Source organism: Pelodiscus sinensis, chromosome 1, assembly GCF_049634645.1.
Source record: "Pelodiscus sinensis isolate JC-2024 chromosome 1, ASM4963464v1, whole genome shotgun sequence".
Taxonomy (NCBI): Eukaryota; Metazoa; Chordata; order Testudines; family Trionychidae; genus Pelodiscus; species Pelodiscus sinensis.
In genome coordinates this window covers 188,640,897-188,659,409 of record NC_134711.1, presented here as the reverse complement: position 1 = coordinate 188,659,409, position 18,513 = coordinate 188,640,897, and the positions used below count along the sequence as shown (strand labels likewise).

Here is an 18,513-nt window from a genome sequence, read left to right as displayed (position 1 = left end):
CCCCGGGGACGCGGAGGCCCCCGCACCCCAGTGCTGGGAGATAGGTGGACCAGCAAGACCCCCAACTCTGAGTTTCTCCTCCCCCTTCCTCCCCTTACCTCCCCCTACTAGCTCCCTCCGCCCAGGTTTACCCCTCCCCTCTCCCACCCTCATTCCCCCCTCACCCTAGTTTTGTTCAATAAACAGAGTTTGTTTTTGTCAACACATGTGTCTTTATTTTATATCAAGAAGGGGGATTAGGGAGGGGTCTGTGAAAGGATGTCAGGGTGAAATGAAGCACAAGCCCCCAGTGGGGCACACCAGGGAGACTTTAGTCCTCCTCCGGGTGGAAGCTCTCCCGCAGGGCCTCTCGGATATGGACAGCCCCCCAATGGGCCTCCCAGCTGGCAGCCATGCAGGGCTGCTCATAGAGGCCAGCCAAGTGGTTGGCCTCTGCCATCCAGGCTGGCAGGAAAGCCTCCCCCTTCTGCTCACACAAATTGTGCAGCACACAGCACGCTGCCACCATGTGCGGAATATTCTGCTCAAAGAGGTCCAGGCGGGTGAGGAGGCATCTAAAGCGGCCCTTCACCTGGCTGAAGGCACCCTCTACCACAATGTGGGCCCTGCTGAACTTGGCATTAAAGGGTTGTCGGGAGGGGTTGAGGTGTCCCGTGTAGGGCTTCATGAGCCAGGGTTGTAGCGGGTAAGCCACATCCACCCCAGGCACACAGGCATGTCCCCAACCCTGATATGGCGGTCGGGGAAGAAATTCCTGGTGTGCAGCCTCTGGCACATGGAGGCATTGCGGTACACCCACGCGTTGTAGGCTTTGCTGGACCAGCCCATGTTGATGTCCACGAACTGGCCCCAGCGGTCAGACACGGCCGGTAGGATGACCGAGAAGTATCCCTTCCGGTTGATGTAGAGGGAGGCCTGGTTGTCTGGGGCACGGATGGGGATGTGCATCCTGTCGATTGCCCCCCAGCAGTTGGGGAAGCCCAGGGTGCCAAACCCCTCAATCACAGCGTCCAAATCGGTGAGGCGGACGATTCTGTGGAGCAGCACTCTGTTGATGGCCTTGACCACCTGCAAAAGGACACACAAAACCGAGAGTCAGTGAGGTGCCAGGGTGGCTAAGGGTGCTCCTTCCCTGCCACTGCCCTGCACCCCCACTCCCAGGAGCAATCCCCCCTGCAATACTGGCCACCGTGGGCAGTCCGTAGTGTGGCTGGGACAGACCAAACCCTCCTGTGATGGGGACTTTCACCACCTCCCCCCCTTTTCTCTAGAGCAGCCCATCCCCTCTTTGCACCCCCTCTTCTCTCACAGTGCCCGGAGATTGCCATACCTGCATGAGCACTGCTCCAATGGTGGATCTCCCCACGCTGAACTGTTTCACCACGGATTGGTAGTTATCCGGTGTGGAGAGCTTCCATAGGGCGATGGCCACATGCTTGTGGAGGGGAATGGCGGGCCTCGTGTATGTCCCATCGCCACAGAGCAGGGGCAAGCCACTCACAGAGCTTGAGGAAGGTGTCCTTCTTCATCCTGAAGTTCTCGGTCCATTGTTGGTCTCCCCAGAGCTCCAGGACGATGTGGTCCCACCAGTCGCTGCTGGTGTCCAGACGCCAGATGCAGCAGGGCACGCTGGCGTCCGGGCGTTACTGCTGCTCCTCTCTGGCCCCCAAGGGGGTTGGGAAGAGGGCCTAAGGGTTGGGCTGCAGCAGATGCTGCCAGGCAGTCTCCAGCAATTGGAGCCAGGCTTGCAGCAACGCGTCCAAAATGGGCACCAGAGTGCCCAGAGGCGACTCTGGCTCCAAGGTGCCGAGTGCTGTGGTGTCCTGAGCCAGGGCAACCAAGGCAGACAGAGAGAAAAAAGCTTTGATGTCCCTCAGCAAGGTAGGCAAGCAAGCAGGGAAAGCTAAGAACCGGATGTCCAGGGGGTCCCTTTAAGCACAAGCCTCAGATAGCCTCAGGCAGCAGCCACACAAAGCAACTACTGACCTGATGCCCTGCTGGAACCGGATTCAGCTGCCCTTAAATGCGATTCAGCGTCCAATCAGTGTAGACGCGCTATTTTGAAATAGCACAACACTATTTCGAAATGCATTTTGCATGTAGACGCGTTATTTCGAAATAACTTATTTCAAATTAACTATTTTGAAATAAGATAATTCGAAATAACACTGTAGACATACCCTGACTTACTCATATATCTTTTGCAAAAGATGTGATCACATTTCTTATTGGAATGGACATTAATTATATTGTATAATATACTATATTATAGTAGAAATGTAATAATAGCATACTTCACGGTTCACTTCAAATAGAAAATTTTAAATTGTCTATTTAACTCTGCTGTCCTATTATTTCTCATTTCCTTTGTTGTTGAGCTGTCTTTTTCTCTAATCATTTCCCTATTCATACATAAGTGTCTGCACTTCACATACATATTAATACTGTGAATTAATGCAATTTCATTGTTTCTTGTGATGAATGCACTGATCAGTCCATCATAACTATTGGCGATGGGGGCTGAATACCATGTCTGCACCCTGCCCTGTGTGCCTCATGACTTGGTAATATTTGTGAAGCCTGCACAACAATTCATAAACCTGCACAAAGCCTATACAAGGCTTAATAAAATTATTTTGCTAAAAGTCTTTTGACACCTGCACTACATAAAGACACATATTTTTAATCCTTAAAATTAGTTTATTTCCAAGTGCATGAAAGAAAATTAGTCCTATATATGTCACGCAACATGTGATCTTGAGAATTGAAACTGGGGCCAGCCCTAAGTTTCCATGATCTTCATCCCAATTTTTGTATCCACTCTCCTCTTCTTCCTCCTGCCTTCCGGTAAGCCCTTGTGTAAAACTGTGCCAATGTAGCCATCACAAAGAGGGAATGACTCTGTATTAAAGCACAGCACAGTGAATCAGGAGCACTGGATTCAGTGTCTAGATCTTCAGTAGGTTTCCTGTGTGACAGTAGTCATATCACACTCATTTGCCTCTCTGTGCCTCAGTTTTCCTCATCATTAAAATGGGATACTGATATTTACTTACTTCTCAGAGACATTGTGAGGCTCAGCCCTTAATGGCTATAAAATGATTTGCAATCATTGGATAAAAAGCATTGTTGCTGTACACATCCAGAGTATTTTTACTCATAATTACTTTGATTTTTCATAGAGTGTAAGACTGGAAGGATTAACTGTGGTTACCTAGTCTAACCTGCTGTATAATATGGTCCACAGAACTTCCCCGAATTAATTCCTGTTAGGGCATAACTAGAGCATATATTTTAGAAAGACATCTAACCTTGATTTTAAGATTGACAGTAATGGAGAATCTACCACAGCCCTTCGTTAATTGTTCCAGTAATTAATTATCCTCATTAAAGATCTGCACTTTGTTCCTAGTCTGAATTTGGCTAATACCAACCTGATGCCACTGGATCTTATAGTATCTTTGTCTACTACACAGAAGAGCCTTCTAGTGTCAAATTTCCATTCCCCATATAGGTAGACTCTGAGCAACTCACCCCTAAACACCCCTTAACTTTCTCTCTCACAAACTAAATAGAGCTTGTTGAGTCTTTTGATACGGGACATGATTTTTATACACAGAGAATGCAAAACTATCCTCAGCATTCTGCCAACCTAATCTAATGAAAACCTCCTGTGGAACATTATGGGGGGACTTTTCACATGTACTTCAGTGGGTGTAAAGATTTCATTATTAAGATATTCAAAATCCCATTGTCAGACTGTATAGAGGTTGAAACTCACAGGTGCTGAGTTTCTTCTCTGTGGGTGGATGCTTCTCCTCCCACCTCACCCCTTCCTCCTCTGCCCCCTCCCCTTAGTGCACTCTGCCCTTTCTCCTCTTCCACCCTTGCTCCTTCTGCTTCCCTAGCCCCTGTTTCCCTGCAGTTGATCAATGGGTTGCTGTGGTTGCTAAGCACCCACAGGTTTTTTTTCTATGGGTGCTTCAGCCCTGGAGCACCCATGGAGTCGGCACCTACAGGGAAACTCACTCTAAAGTTCTTCTGATGTATTAAATTAATCCACTAGAGTTAATTCAGTTCAGAGATAAATTATTCATGCCTCTTCTCCCAACATTTTCCAGTTTTACAGCATCCTTTTTCAATCGTGCAAATCAGAACATGACACAGTGCTAAAAATAGAAATATAGCTTATCTACTCTTACTAAATATTTCTGTGTTCATGCAGAGTGCGTCTACACTGTACCCATAGTTTGGAATAAGCTACACTATTTGAGCTAAGTAAATTGCATAGCTTATTTTGAGTCAATTTAAAAACAGCTTATTTTGAAATTTGTCTCTGACTACACAGCACTTATTTTTAAATAAATCACTATTCTAAAATGAACCTTCCTCCTTGTGGAATGAGGTTTACAGGAACATTGGAATAGCAATCCTCTGCTATCCCGAAATAGCGCTGCAGTGTAGACATAGCCACATATAAATATTGCATCAGTCTTTTTGGCCACCACATCATTCTAGCAGCTCATGTTCAGCTGATTATCGAGCATGACCCCCAAATAATCTTCACAGTCACTGCTTCCCAGGATAGGACACCCCCAACCTGTAAATATAGCTTACATTCTTTCTGCTGAGATGTATGATGTTACACTTCATTATATTGAAACTCATATTGTTTACTTGCCTCCAGCTTACATATCACACTATATCAGTTGCCTGTCCTTTTCATTATTTACCACTCCATTATTTACACTGAATCTTTGTATTCTCTGCAGGCTTTCTCAGGAAAGGCTTTATGCTTTCTTCCATGTCACTGATAAAAAAATGTTAAATAGTTTAGGGCCAAGAGCCAATCCCTGTGGGACCCCATTTAGACACATATCTGTTTTGAAGTTTCTGATTCAAAACTTTTCAGTCCTGGTCAGAAAAGAATATTATGACTTTTAATCCAATTTCAGGATCAAAACAAACGTAAAAATGTTTCTTACAGTTACATTTTTGAGTCCTACCTGCTAATTTTAAATCAATTTAATGTATTTTATCTTTTCTCTCATTCTTGTTTCTTATTCAAAATATTGTGTGCTACCAAGTCAGATATCACAAAGAAGTCTAAGTACCTTACAGCAACAATATTGCCATGGTCATCCCAAATTGTAATCTCATCAAAGGAAGATATCAAATTAGTTTGAGAGGTTCTGTTTTCCATAAACCCATGTTGATTGCCATTAATTATATTGCCCTTCTTTAATTCTTTGTCCAGTAGCAGTCATTTTATTTGCCTTGCATGGATGACTGGCCTATAATCACATGACCCTCCTCCACATGACTCCTCCCTACTCTGCACCCCAGCCCAAGGCTCCCATGCTCTCCCCATCCTCTTCCAACCCACCCTGTGATCAACCTCCTTTACCTGGAGATGGGAGTTTCTGTTCTCCCTCTATGTCAGAGACTTTGGAACTGTAGTAACAAAAAGAGCAGAGTGTGGGGCCATTAGACAACCCCACACTGGCAGTTCCTCTGGCATGGCTCTGCCACCCCAGCCCTTCCACACAAGTATATCTGTCCAGGATCTGTATAGCAGCCTTTCTGGAGAACAGGGTGGGAGCAGTAGAACCACAACAGAGAAGTTGCCAGAGCTCTGCTCCCTTCCCTGCTGCGGTTCCCAGGAGATCCGTGAATCATAGGGCTCTCCTAGGAACTGCAGTGGGGAAAGGAGTAGAATGTGGCAATGGAGGTACCAGGGAGGCCCCACACCAACAGCTCCTCTACTGAGGCTCTACTGCTCCAGCCCTATCCTCCAGTGGGGCAAATGTACAGATAGGGGAGACCCTACATGAAAGTGTTGGGGACTGTACAAGCACATCAGAGGAGCTGCTGGGCAGCATCACCTTCTGCTCCTGCTATGTCTTTCTGGCACACTAGACCAGCTACAAATATCTTTCTGGTATGACATACTGGACTATGCCACCCAACTTGCATTGCTACATATAATTGTTTGGTTGGCCCCAGGTAATATTTTTAAATTTGGCATGAAAGTATCTTTTCTCTGTCCTTTGAGCTCTTCCTAGTGTTTTAAGGTTTATCAGAAGTCCACATTAATGGGCCAGAAAATGTCTTGGCCAAGTCTCTTAGAACTCTTAGATGAAAATTGTCTAGAACAGCTGATTTTAAAATTCCTAACTGTAGTAGATGCTGTTTAACACCTTTCTGATTTCCTGTCATAATGGAAAGTATTTCATCATGAGCTATGATATGATCCTAATTTACTAAGACTAGTGATGGATTCTCCATCTCTGGCAATTTTTAAATCATATCATATCATATGACATTATTTACATTTAAAATAATTCTAAAATTATTTTTCCATATAAAAGTTTGTCAAGATCATTTTACGAAGTATGAATATTATTGCATGGTATTTTATTTCCCCCCTTACCTGTATATCTTCCAGAAGGGACCACTGTGAGCATTTAGTTTCTGACCTCCTATGTAACACAGGCCATAGAAGTTCCCCAACATGGTTCCTGGAGCAGATCTTTTAGAAAAACATCCAAACCTGATTTTAAAATTGTCAGAGATGGAGAATCTACGTCAAGTCTTAGAAAATTGTTCTAATGGTTAATTATATGCACTGTCAAATATTTCTGCCTTATTTCCAGTCTAGCTTCCATTTCTAGCCACTGGATAATGATGTACATTTCTCTGATAGATTGAAGAACCCATTTATAATATTTGTTCTCTATGTAGATACAAATAGATTATAGTCGAGCCATCCCTTCACTTTCTCTTTGTTAAACGAGGTAGATTGAGCTCTTTGAATCTAGCACTATATGGCATGCTTTCTAACCCCTTAATCATTCTGATTACTCTTCCCTGAACTCTCTCCAAAGTAGCAACACCCTCCTGGAATTGTGCATACCAGGACTGGACACAGCAATAGCACCAGAGACAAATACAGGGGGAAAATAACCTCTCTACTCCTATTTGTGATTCCCCAATATGTGCATCACAGGATCACATTAGTTCTTCTAGCCATAGTGCCACAATGGGAGTTCATGCTTAACTGATTATCTACTATAACTTCCAAATCTTTTTCAGAGATTGATGTCACTTGTAGTGCATTTTTCACAAAAGCATCATCTCTGTGATCTATATTTGGGTTATGGTTGTGATGTAGAATGGAGCTATGGCTTCAGTTCTTCCCAGGCAAATTATGCAACCTAGCCAGTATTCTCTCCCTTCTAAAGCATTTTAATAATTGTTTTTAAATGAAGAGACCACTAAAAATTGTCCTCCTCCTATCTGACATGTTGTATGATTTATTTATTAAAGGACTTTCAGTACAGAGACACTACATGGTTTTTGATCAGTTGTTTATCCAAATTTTTTCATTCGTATTGACTGAGGGTATGTCTACACTACCCCACTAGTTTGAACTAGCGGGGTAATGTAGGCATACCGCACTTGCAAATGAAGCCCGGGATTTGAATTTCCCGGGCTTCATTTGCATAAGCGGGGAGCCGCCATTTTTAAAACCCCGCTTTTTAAAACCTCGTGAAATTTTTAAAACCTCGTGAAATGAGGAGTAACGGTAGTTCGAACTAGGAAGCCTAGTTCAAACTACCTAGTTCGTGCCCCGTGTAGCCGCGCTGCACGGGGTTCGAACCAGCGGGGTTTTAAAAATGGCGGCTCCCCGCTTATGCAAATGAAGCCCGGGAAATTCAAATCCCGGGCTTCATTTGCAAGTGTGGTATGCCTACATTACCCTCCTAGTTCGAACTAGGAGGGTAGTGTAGACATACCCTGAGGCACAAGGAAGACAAGTGACTCCCTGAGGTCGTATAGTGATTCAGTAACTGAGTATCAGAACCAAGGAACCTGCTGACTTTCACTCTTTTTCTGCTATTAACCTTGCTCTCACTGTTATTGAAACAGTATCTCCTTTGCTTTGAATATCAGTTCACTTTAATCCAAGAAGGAGATATCAGCTCATAATGATACCTGATAAGTGGCAACATCCAATTTAAAACTGCACTATGGCCGCTGATTTCCTCAAGGTTAACCCTAAAGGGTTAAGAAATAAAACTGATGAGATCCCAGGGAGCGAAAGTCAGTGCAGAGGCTGGATTTCCCATTTATCACATCCTGATATAGTCATGTACCAGAAGATCTCTAGCGTGTGAAGTTAGCTTGCCAATGAGTCTGCATTTCTGCTTCAGTTAATGCTTCAGATATATTATTGTCTTATTGCAGATGGCATAGGTGGGTTTTTTTTTAAAAAAAAAAACTAAATGTGTAAAGTATTCGCAGACTCTATGAGTCACCTTTCATGTAGTCTTGGTACATTAGTTTTCATTCAGCAAGTCACTGCCATGCATGTGTAACCTGTGTATACAGCACGGAAGGCACGTAAAACCATTGCGTATTATGTTGGTGCTATTTTCTGAGGAAATGGACCAACTTGGCTAGTTGCTGTGCTTAATATCGATGCTGCAGTTAAACTGCAGTATTTTCTCATTCACTGGTTGTATGCACCATTGATAGTGCTGCAGGTTTCTTTCTGGCAGTGTGGGTGAAATTATGAGGAGATGCTCCCTTACACAAATGTTCTCAGACCAGCTAAATAAATATATGAATACCCTGCCACACATTTGTGGTTGTGAGAACATAAATACACTCAGGTTTTCCAGGTACAGCGAGGATCAGAATACAGCTGAGCAGGAGCTGAGACTACATGGAAGAAGGTTGCTTGAAATCAGGGGGAAAGGACAAATGAGGGAGCATATTGATGCTGCATTGCACTTATTCCATATAAATGGCCCTGGGTGTTTCAGAATGTATTTCCTTTCTAGAGCCAAATGGAAAAGCTACAGTGAGAGAAAATTCCATAGAAAAACTTTTACTTGGTTACAACCAGCATTCTAACTGTCTGTGGTCTCACTATGGGTTGCTGATTTAAAGCTTCCTGCAGCAGGTCCGTCCTTAGGCTTTATGGGGCCCTACGTAGTATGGTTATACTGGTGGCCCTATATCTGATGGCAACCTGAGGTAGGATGATGATTTTTCTAGAGATATGATTTTATAATCTTCAGCAACACACTAATCCCTGAAATATTTTAAAGCAATTTTTAAACTCAGGTCCTGTAGACTAACACAATAAATTCAGAATTGACAGTATATACCCGGGGGTTCCAAATCCCTGGTAAATGACTGAATGACTCTTTCACAGATTCAATGTTCTGCTAATACATCTGGCAGGCTTCTTCTAAGTTAACTGAATCCTTTCCAGAGTTCTCACCAGGCTGCAGCAACCACAGAAAAGAGATAAGAAAAGGGGAAGGGGTACCCCGTGGTGCCAAAAATTTTCAGGTTTCCTACGCAGCAGTGTATTCTGCATAGGAGCAAGGATGGCCCTGTTCTGCAGGGTAGAGGGGAGTTTTTATGTATCGCAACAATGTTGTGAAGTCTGAGTTGAGGATGATATTTGGATCTGGTTTCTTCATCATCCCAGATATTACTGTAGCTGGTCAGCAACAAAAACCACAACTGAGAACTGCAAGAAATCAAAACTTACTTTGAATCAATTGTTGCATTTTGTAGGCAATATAGTTTCCATTTCCCCTTGTTTTTTGTACATAAAGGCTTTGCCAGGTCTTTAAGAGTCAAAGGTAAAACCATCATGGACTTTAGCTGGAAGAAGAAGCAGGTACTTATATGGTTTTTAAATATTTTTCTTAATATTATGTAGCACCATTTGGAAAAATTGTCAGCCAACAGTTAACAGCAAAAACCATTGATGTAAGAGAGAGCAAGAGAGGCTCAGTGGCACAGGGATTCAAATTAGATGAGACATCTCAAGTGGAAAAACCCCTCGTCTTTCCGTCGCCTGCTATTTGTTGTTGCATTGAAGGGAGAAAAGAAGTTAGAGAAGACTGATGGAATGGAATGAGCAGCAGGGGAGAACTTTCAGAAACTTGGGTTTTATACCTCACTATGACCTTACATAGATAAGGTGGCTGATGTCAACGATAAAAGCTATCACAAGTCCATGGAGGATTTTAAAAAACAGTGTCCATTTTCTATTATAGTCAAAGCTGAAAAAAAATCCATTAAGAAGGATGCATTAAACTGGTGAAATAGTCCTGTTTCCTGGAACATGTGAATAGTTTGTCCATTGTATCCTACATCTTTGGAAGTTTAGAGACATGACATTTTAAGAGGACCATGTACGAGCAATTTGCAGTACATGCAGTTGACCCCAGAATTGATTAAAAAGATTTCTGCAATACCAGGGGGAAATAAAGACAAATTCTGCTGATTTCAAACAAGGAGACAAAGGGGAAAAAAGGTAAATGAAGGGCTCTGTGTGACCAATTTTTGATAGAATGGCTCCTTAAGAGTTTGAGATGAAGAGATTTGTTTGAGATTTGTTTTCTTACCACATTTCTTTCCCTCAATTTCATCTGCACACAGCTTTATAGATGTGGGATTGCTCATGACCTGTGGACTATGCATTTTTAAATTTTTTAAAATGTTGTGGATAGCCATGTTATGGATAGGGATGTTAGATGGCATGTAATTGAATAATCATGTAACCACATGAAATTTTATTTGATAGTCCCTGGAGGTAGGGCTGGCAGCCAGTGTACTCCCAGTCCCACTCCCAAGGAGCCTTTTGACACCCCTATGACAGGCAGCAGCATGGGGTGACAGGCAGGAGCCAGTCTGTGAGGGGAGCCAGATTCAAAAACAGCTTCCCACACAGACCAGCTCCCTCCAGCCTCCCTATGCTGCTGCCTCTGATACAGAGGCAGCAGCATGGGTTGGAAGAAGCCTCTGTCTGCAGAGGGTCCAAGCTCCCGACAGACAGAGGCTGCTCTGGATCAGCCTCCCCTGCTCCCCCAGCTTTTAAGCCAGCTCTCCTGTGCAGATCAGCTCCTGCCTGCCCTCTTCACCCTCCATGCTGCTATCTCTCTATCAGAGACAGCAGCGCAGGGGAGTGGAGGGAGGTGGGAGCCAATCTGTGTGGGAAGCTGGCTTTTAAGTCAGCTCCTCATGGGTGCTGGCTCCTGTTCCCCCCAACCCCACTTGAGGCAGCAAGAGGGGAGGAGTGTGTGTAGTCAACAGGATTAATCAATAAGCCTAAGGTTATCCGTTAATCGTGTAGTTGTTTACATACTGACATCCCTAATTTTGGATGTGGGGATATACACATCAATCTTTGCTTTCTTAAATATGCCACAAAAATAATTATATTCATTTTACAAATAAATAAAAGAGGCAACACTGACAGACAGACTGGGTCAACCAGCCTTCAACCTCCCTTTGACCTATTCCATGGACAACGAGACCCAGAAAGGGCTTTATTTTAATAGTAATTGCAGTATTGCCTATGAGAATATCTACACAGCGTTGTAAGACTGGGTCTGTGTGATGACCTGTGCCTGCAGACTCCACGTTTCTGAGCCCGGATTTGAGCATCACATTGCATTGGAAACTTGGGCATCACAACCATGCTAGTGTACCCACACTCACTGCTCAGATCTGATTCAGAACTTCAGCCTCACCAAGTCTATACCATCATATCCCAGGGTTCTTGGCGCACTCACCAGCTGCAGCCTCTCTCAATGATTCCTAGTGGAATATGGGAGAACTGTCCAGCAAGAGTTGATTGGAAGTGTTATGAGTGGTTTTAGCAAACCAACACATCCAGCTGAGCCATTTTGTATCTGCACCCCCATCCCCACACACCCCGAAAGCGAGAGCTATCAACATGGACCTTGATCCAATAGAAGAACTTCTCTACCACATGCTGTCAGTCCTATTTCAGGAACCAGGCAAAGCATCTGTGAGATGCCGGTGGACATTTCAACAGCAGGTTTTGGCATTCCAGTCATAACTTAGCTGATGCTGTTAAAGTCTGTTGCCTTTGCTGTAAACTCCTCCTATGCAGCTTGGTGCTTCTGGGGCAGGGCCATAAGCGCCAATCGGTGAGATCACATTTTCATGCAGATGTGGGGCAGCCTGCAGTAGCTCCAAAATGTTCACATCAAGAAGCAGATTTTCCTGGACACTGGAGGAACCATCTCGTACCAGGACATGTACTTGAAGGAGGTCATATACAAATCCAGAAAGCTGGCTATCCCAAACTGCAGCAGGATTTACAAGTATCAGAGGGGTAGCCAAGTTAACCTACATCCTCAAAAACAATGAGGAGTCCTCTAGCCCCTTAGCATATGTCTGCACTGCAGGGCAAAAGTCAAGTTAAAATATGCAACTTGAGCTACATCAATTGCATAGCTGAAGCTGAAAGAGCTTAACTTGGCTTTTGGTGCTGTCTACACAGGTGTCTACATCCTTGTAAAATGAGGGTTACAGGAGTCGGAGTAAGAAGTCCTCCATCTCGACATTATTTAAAAAATAATGGGCTTGCTGTGTACACTCGCAGGTCATTATTTTGAAATAACATCAGTTATTCTGAAATAATGCTGCTGTGCAGACATACCCTTAGAGACTTGTGGAATGAGGAGTACAGCTACTTCGGATTAGGAAGCCTAATCCGAACTAGCTACTCCGTGCCGCGTGTGGCCGCACGGCACGGGGTTCGAACTAGCCGGGATTTAAAAATGGCGGCGCCCGGCTTATGCAATTGAAGCCCGGGAAATTTAAATCCCGGGCTTTATTTGCAAGTGCGGTATGCCTACATTACCACCCTAGTTCGAATTAGCGGGGTAGTGTAGACATACCCTTAGTCTCTGAGGGTACGTCTACACTACAACGTTAATTCGAACTAACGCATCCAGACTAAAAAACTAGTTCGAATTAGCGTTTTGCTAATTCGAACTAGCATGTCCACATTACGTGGACTCTGAACCGGGCTTAAGGATGGCTGGAAGCAGTGCCGGCAGGGCATCAGAGGAGGACTTAGAGCGTGGAGATGCTGTCTCAGGCTAGCCGAGGGCTGCGTTTAAAGGGACCCGACCCCCACCCCAGACAGACAGTTCTCAGGGGTGCCCCGCTTGCAAAGCAGTCCTGGTTTGGAGTGCCCAGAGTGCCCATACTGGGCACATCACAGCACTCGGCCATCAGCCCGGCTGCACTTGCCGCAGGCTGCCATCTTGGCAGAGGGGGTAATTGGGGGGCTGCAGGAGAGCTTCCACCCCCAGAAGCCTGCAGAGCCAGCCCAGTCCTCCCCATCGGGGGCTCGTGCCCCATTCCTCCCTCACCTCCACTTACCCTTCCCTAGCCCCTTTTCTTGATGTACAAAATAAAGGACAATTGTGTTAAAAATGGAATCTGTCTTTATTGCACAAAACTGGAGGAGACTGGGAAAAGGAAGTGGGAGAGGGGAAGAGAGAGGCTGGGAGAGGGGAGGGCAACTAAAATGATCAGGGGTTGGGAACAGGTCCCATATGAAGAGAGGATAAAGAGACTGGGACTTTTCAGCTTAGAAAAGAGGAGACGGAGGGGGGACAAGATAGAGGTCTCTAAAAGCAGGAGTTAGGTGGAGAGGGTGCATACAGAAAAGTTCTTCATTAGTTCCCATAAAGAAGAACTAGAGGACACCAAAGGAAAGAAATGGATAGCAGGCTTCAAACTAGTAACAGAAAGTTGTTCTTCACAAAGCAAATAGTCAACCTGTGGAACTCCTTGCTGCAGGAGGCTGTGAAGGCTAGAACTAGAACACAGTTTAAAGGGACGTGAGATCAAGTCATGGAGGTTGGGTCCATGGAGTGCTATTAGCCAGGGGGTAAGAGTGGTGTCCCTGCCCAAGGTTTGTGGAAGGCTGGAGAGGGATGGCACGAGACAAATGGCTTGGTCATTGTCTTCGGTCCATCCCCTCCAAGGTCCCTAGGGTTGGCCGCTGTTGGCAGATAGGCTACTGGGCTAGATGGACCTTTGGTCTGACCCAGGACGGCCATTGTAAGCTCAGGGCTCAGGGTCGGGGGTCTCAGTGGACCCCCTTGAATTTCATGCACACCTGCTCCTGGGTGGCCAGGCTGGCAGCTCTCCTGCCCTAGCCGGCCACTTTCCTGTGCCTAGTGCGGAGATCGTGGACGAGGTCCACGATGTCCGCACTAGCCCAGGCGGGTGCCCGCCTCTTGCGGTCCCGGGCAAGCTCCCGGGAGCCGCCAGCCTGGTCCCGGGAAGAGGGGGAGAGCTGGGGGGCATCGGGTGGGTGGCTCAAGCTGTGCCAGGTGCAGGGTCTGCCGGCTGGGTGCTGGCAGGCTTGCACCTGGCACGGGCACCGTAGCCAGCCCGTGCCCCTTTAAGGGGTCCGGGGCCGGGAAGGGGGCAGACGAGTTTCCCTGGTGTTGGCCAGAGCGGCCTCCAGGGAAACCTGGGGAGGGCTAGCCTCCCACTAGTTCGAATTAAGGGGCTACACACCCCTTAATTCGAACTAGCTAGTTCGAACTAGGCTTAATCCTCGTAAAATGAGGATTGCCTAGTTCAAACTAAGCGCTCCGCTAGTTCGAATTAAGTTCGAACTAGCAGAGCGCTAGTGTAGCGCCTATCAAAGTTAGTTCGAACTAACGTCCGTTAGTTCGAACTAACTCTGTAGTGTAGACATACCCTGAGATGCCATAGGGTTCCTTGTTGTTTTTGCTACAGGACTGTTGCAGTTTGGAGTTAGTATACCAGCTGTGGGGGTTGTCATGGCAAAGGTTTGTGAGGTGATCAGGTCTGTGATATACTCAGAAGTGGTGGGCGTTACAAATGTCCCTGTAATAACAGCTGGCTTTATAATGGGGCCACCCATGGGACTCATGCCTATAGTTTGCCCTCCTCAATAAGAACACTGGTACATAAACAGCAAAAGGTATTTCTCTGTTGCTATGTGGGGCCAAGTGAAGATCAGTGCTCCATTGTGGGAGACATTTACAAATAACAATGTCAGTCTCTGCTCCAAACAGTTTACAATTTAAAAATTGGATAATATGTGGTAAATGAATACCCAGATAAAAGGGGCAGGAGGAAGGGAGGGAAGATACAGAGGCAAATGTAGTTTGGATCTCCAGGAGGAAAAATATATAATCTCAGAAATTGGAAAAACAGTAAATAAATATTCATAATAAATAACATACAAAGCTTCCTCTCTCTGAAATGTATACTAAGGGGGGGATCTAGCTAATTTCAAATAATCACCATGGACTTCTGTGAATACTGGACAGTTTCTGAGTACTGGATGTCAGATTGAATTGCAACACCTGGGAGGAGCAGGATCCAACCTACCCCATCTTCCTATCTGTCAGAACAGCCTCTCTCCATTGGCCTGGTCTCCCATGGGACCTGCTTTGTCCTTGCTCCCAGGTCCCAGCTGCTATCTGAAGGATTTAGTCCCTCCAGAAGGTCAGGCTGAGGATACAGCAGCATCATTATGACAAAAGAAACTTTAAGGTTGTAGTGTCTCAGTGTGGGACTTAGTTCTTAGGGGATTGAAGTGGAAAGTTTTAAAAAAAGAAAAACTAGTGGCTTGTGTGATACTCAGGGTTTCAGGGGAGCTTAATTAGGGTGCATTGCAGGAAATGGGATGGCCAATCCCCAAAGCTAGTATTTATTCCAATATTTGTTGTGCTGGCTTGGTGACTATAGAGCTTCTGTATTACCTTATTGGTCGATCACAGATCCAAACCACACAGTTCCCTTAAAGTACCCAGCCTCAGACTCAGATTCCCCAGCCAAATAAAGTTCTGCAAATCTCAAGGGACCGGACACATTACCTTTCAGGTCAATACATATTTCTGACCTTATCCCAAATACACACTTATAGACAAATCTCATCAACTTAAATACATTTTTAATAAAATGTATTAAAAAAGAAAATTGGTTAAAAGATCAGTAAACATAGACATGAGTTCAGTTCTTGAAGTTCAGTTACATAACTGAGATGGTCGTCTTGTGGTTGCAGAAACTTCTTTTTATCCATTAAGCTATTTATCACAGACAATGATATTATCTCACCCATGATTCATCTAAATGTTAACATTACCTTTTGATCTGTGAATCAGCAGTTATAGTGATTGTCAGGAAATGTCTGCTTACCTGGTTAAGATAAATAAACACATATAATTAGTATTACCTCTAATTTCTAACACTACACGTTTGCATTTCAGAATTCTAGCCTAATTAGCATTGAATGGCCTTAATTACCATTCATATGCTTTTCTCAAGTGCCTCAAAATGTTGACTCTGGGTCATTTAGCCTGGGATTGTTTAACCCTTTCTGGCCATGTGTCCTTCTTGGCACAAATTTTGTTGCCACTATGTGACAGTGATTGCAGCCCCATTTTAATAGGATAACATCACAGCTTGATACCCAAACCATACACTCTCATAGAACTTTACTCCTGCTTGCAACCCTATTGAAGTCAGTGGGACTCGGTGAGGGAGGAAATGTCCATCCATTGAGATAGTTTTGAAGGACAGACTCTTATGGGAATAACCTGTTACCTACTAATTTATATGTAGAGCTCCTTCTGAAGGCAAAGAGGTAGTTCTGTATAATAGCTAATGGAATGTTGTTGACACCTGATGGTGACCAAGCAATCCTACTCTTTTGTAATCTTCCTTGACCAATTCTCCAATCAAAGATTTGATTTGGTGACTCCTAGATAGGAGACTGACCATTCATCTAGTGATTTGCTCCTATTGAGAGCCACCTGAAACTTTGTGAACTACTTCAACTCATCCTGGTTTTTTTTAAAGCTAATCGTGTTGCAGAAAGGACAGTATTAAGGCTTTTATTGGGGCTGTTCCAGTTTTTATATTGTCTCTCTCTTTTTTTACTGAATTTCTTTAGCTTTTTCAAGTTAAATTCTATTCTGTTCTAAAATTAGTTTTCTTCAAAGCCAAGAGGAATGGTTTCCAATAAAGCCTTTAATATGTTTTTGAGCATTTTCACTGCCACTGGAGAATTATACATGCTCTGAGTGTCAGAAAGATATATGATAGTCAAATGCTGTTTTAACAAAAATAAGGAGTTTTAGTGACTATTATGTCTTCGTGACTGATCTGAGGAAAGATAATACTCTTTAATAAATGGCTACTCTGAATCTTCTCCTTAATAATCCATCTGCCAAATAAACTTTCATTGTGGCACAAAAATTAAAGTGTTAACTAGCTACTTATCAGATACTAATATATGCCCTGTTTTCTTCTAGATGCAAAGAGTTTGGCTGAAATGCTTATGAGGTAAGAATAATGTTTAGTCATTCTAAATTTAATAATCTTTGGTTCAAAGGATCATATTCAAAATCATTCCTCAGAACAATGTAATTATTAAACCTCCATTTCTGAATTCTGTCTATGTGCTAAACATACCATTTTAATGGTTATTCTGAAATAGTTTATTTCGAAATAGCACGTCTATACTTCAAGGAAGCCTTAAAATTAGTCTGAGGCAGGCTCCGCTAATGTGGACATGCTATCTCGATTTAGAGCCCCAGGAGGCACTGGGGAGAAATAACTTTGAATGGCCCTGGTGAGGGGTCATTTCGAAATAGCAACAGTGGAGCGTCCATGCGTGCCTTATTTCAAAATAGCTATTTCAGAATAGGTGTTATTCCTCATAAAATAATGTTTACAGATTAAGCTGTCCATTATTTCAAAATTATTTTGAAATAATGGAATGGCTGTACAGACGCTCACATTGTTATTTTGAAATAACACTAGTTATCTCGAAATAATGGTGCAGTGTAGACACACCTTTACAATTAAGAGCAGTGACTGGTGTAGGGACCACCAGAGTTCCACAGAAATCTGGTTGGTCACATGTTACTTCTTGGTTCCACCTATTACATCATATTAAAAGAGCTTGAGGATGTATTTGTATGCTTTCCTAATATTGGTTTTGCACTTAAGCAGTTGCTGAAATTGCTGCAGGGATTTTATTCAGTCAGTAAAGAGAGGTGATTAGTGCAGTCATAATGGCAAAAAGAGGTGATCTATGAGATGATACCTCTATTAAGATGTGAGACCCCTTCTATTAGTAGAATCAATTAGTGGACATGTTCAGATCCCTTTGAACATTTTGCCTGCTCACTGACTTTTATTTATACTATACATCAAGGGAATTGCTCTGCAGAGATCATCCTATTGAAGGCAATAAATGCCTGGGAACATTTATTTGAAAACACAATGCAATACAACAAAACACTAGCACATCATTGCTTGCTGGTTCTAAGTAGAGCTTTGTGAAAGTGGGACATTTTATTATTTTATTGTTTTATTCTGAGTTATTTTACTAACCAGAAATATACAGTGAAAGCTCTGTTACCTGGCATTCTGTTACCCGGAAAACTTTGTTAATCAGCATTGCTCCCAGCCACTATACTACTCACTGCATCTTCAGGCACACACACCTGATTCTTGCCTGTCCAGCAGGCTATCGCAGGCTTCTGACAGCTGACACTGCTGGCTGATGTCATCAGCAGGTACCACCTACTTCTTCAGCCTGTCTTGAGCTACCAGGAGCCGGATCTGCCAGTAGGAGGCAGGAGCAAGGCAAAAAGCTTT

The 18,513-nt window shown here is 43.9% G+C and overlaps 1 protein-coding gene across 1 annotated transcript in view; it reads left to right on the top strand.

Moving 5' to 3' along the window:
- DSCAM (DS cell adhesion molecule) overlaps window positions 1-18,513 on the top strand; it is a 695,768-nt gene that overhangs the window by 621,033 nt on the left and 56,222 nt on the right. Inside the window, exon 28 of the mRNA XM_075912112.1 lies at window positions 17,160-17,190. Coding sequence (XP_075768227.1) covers window positions 17,160-17,190 — 31 coding nt within the window. The remainder of the gene's footprint in view (window positions 1-17,159; window positions 17,191-18,513) is intronic.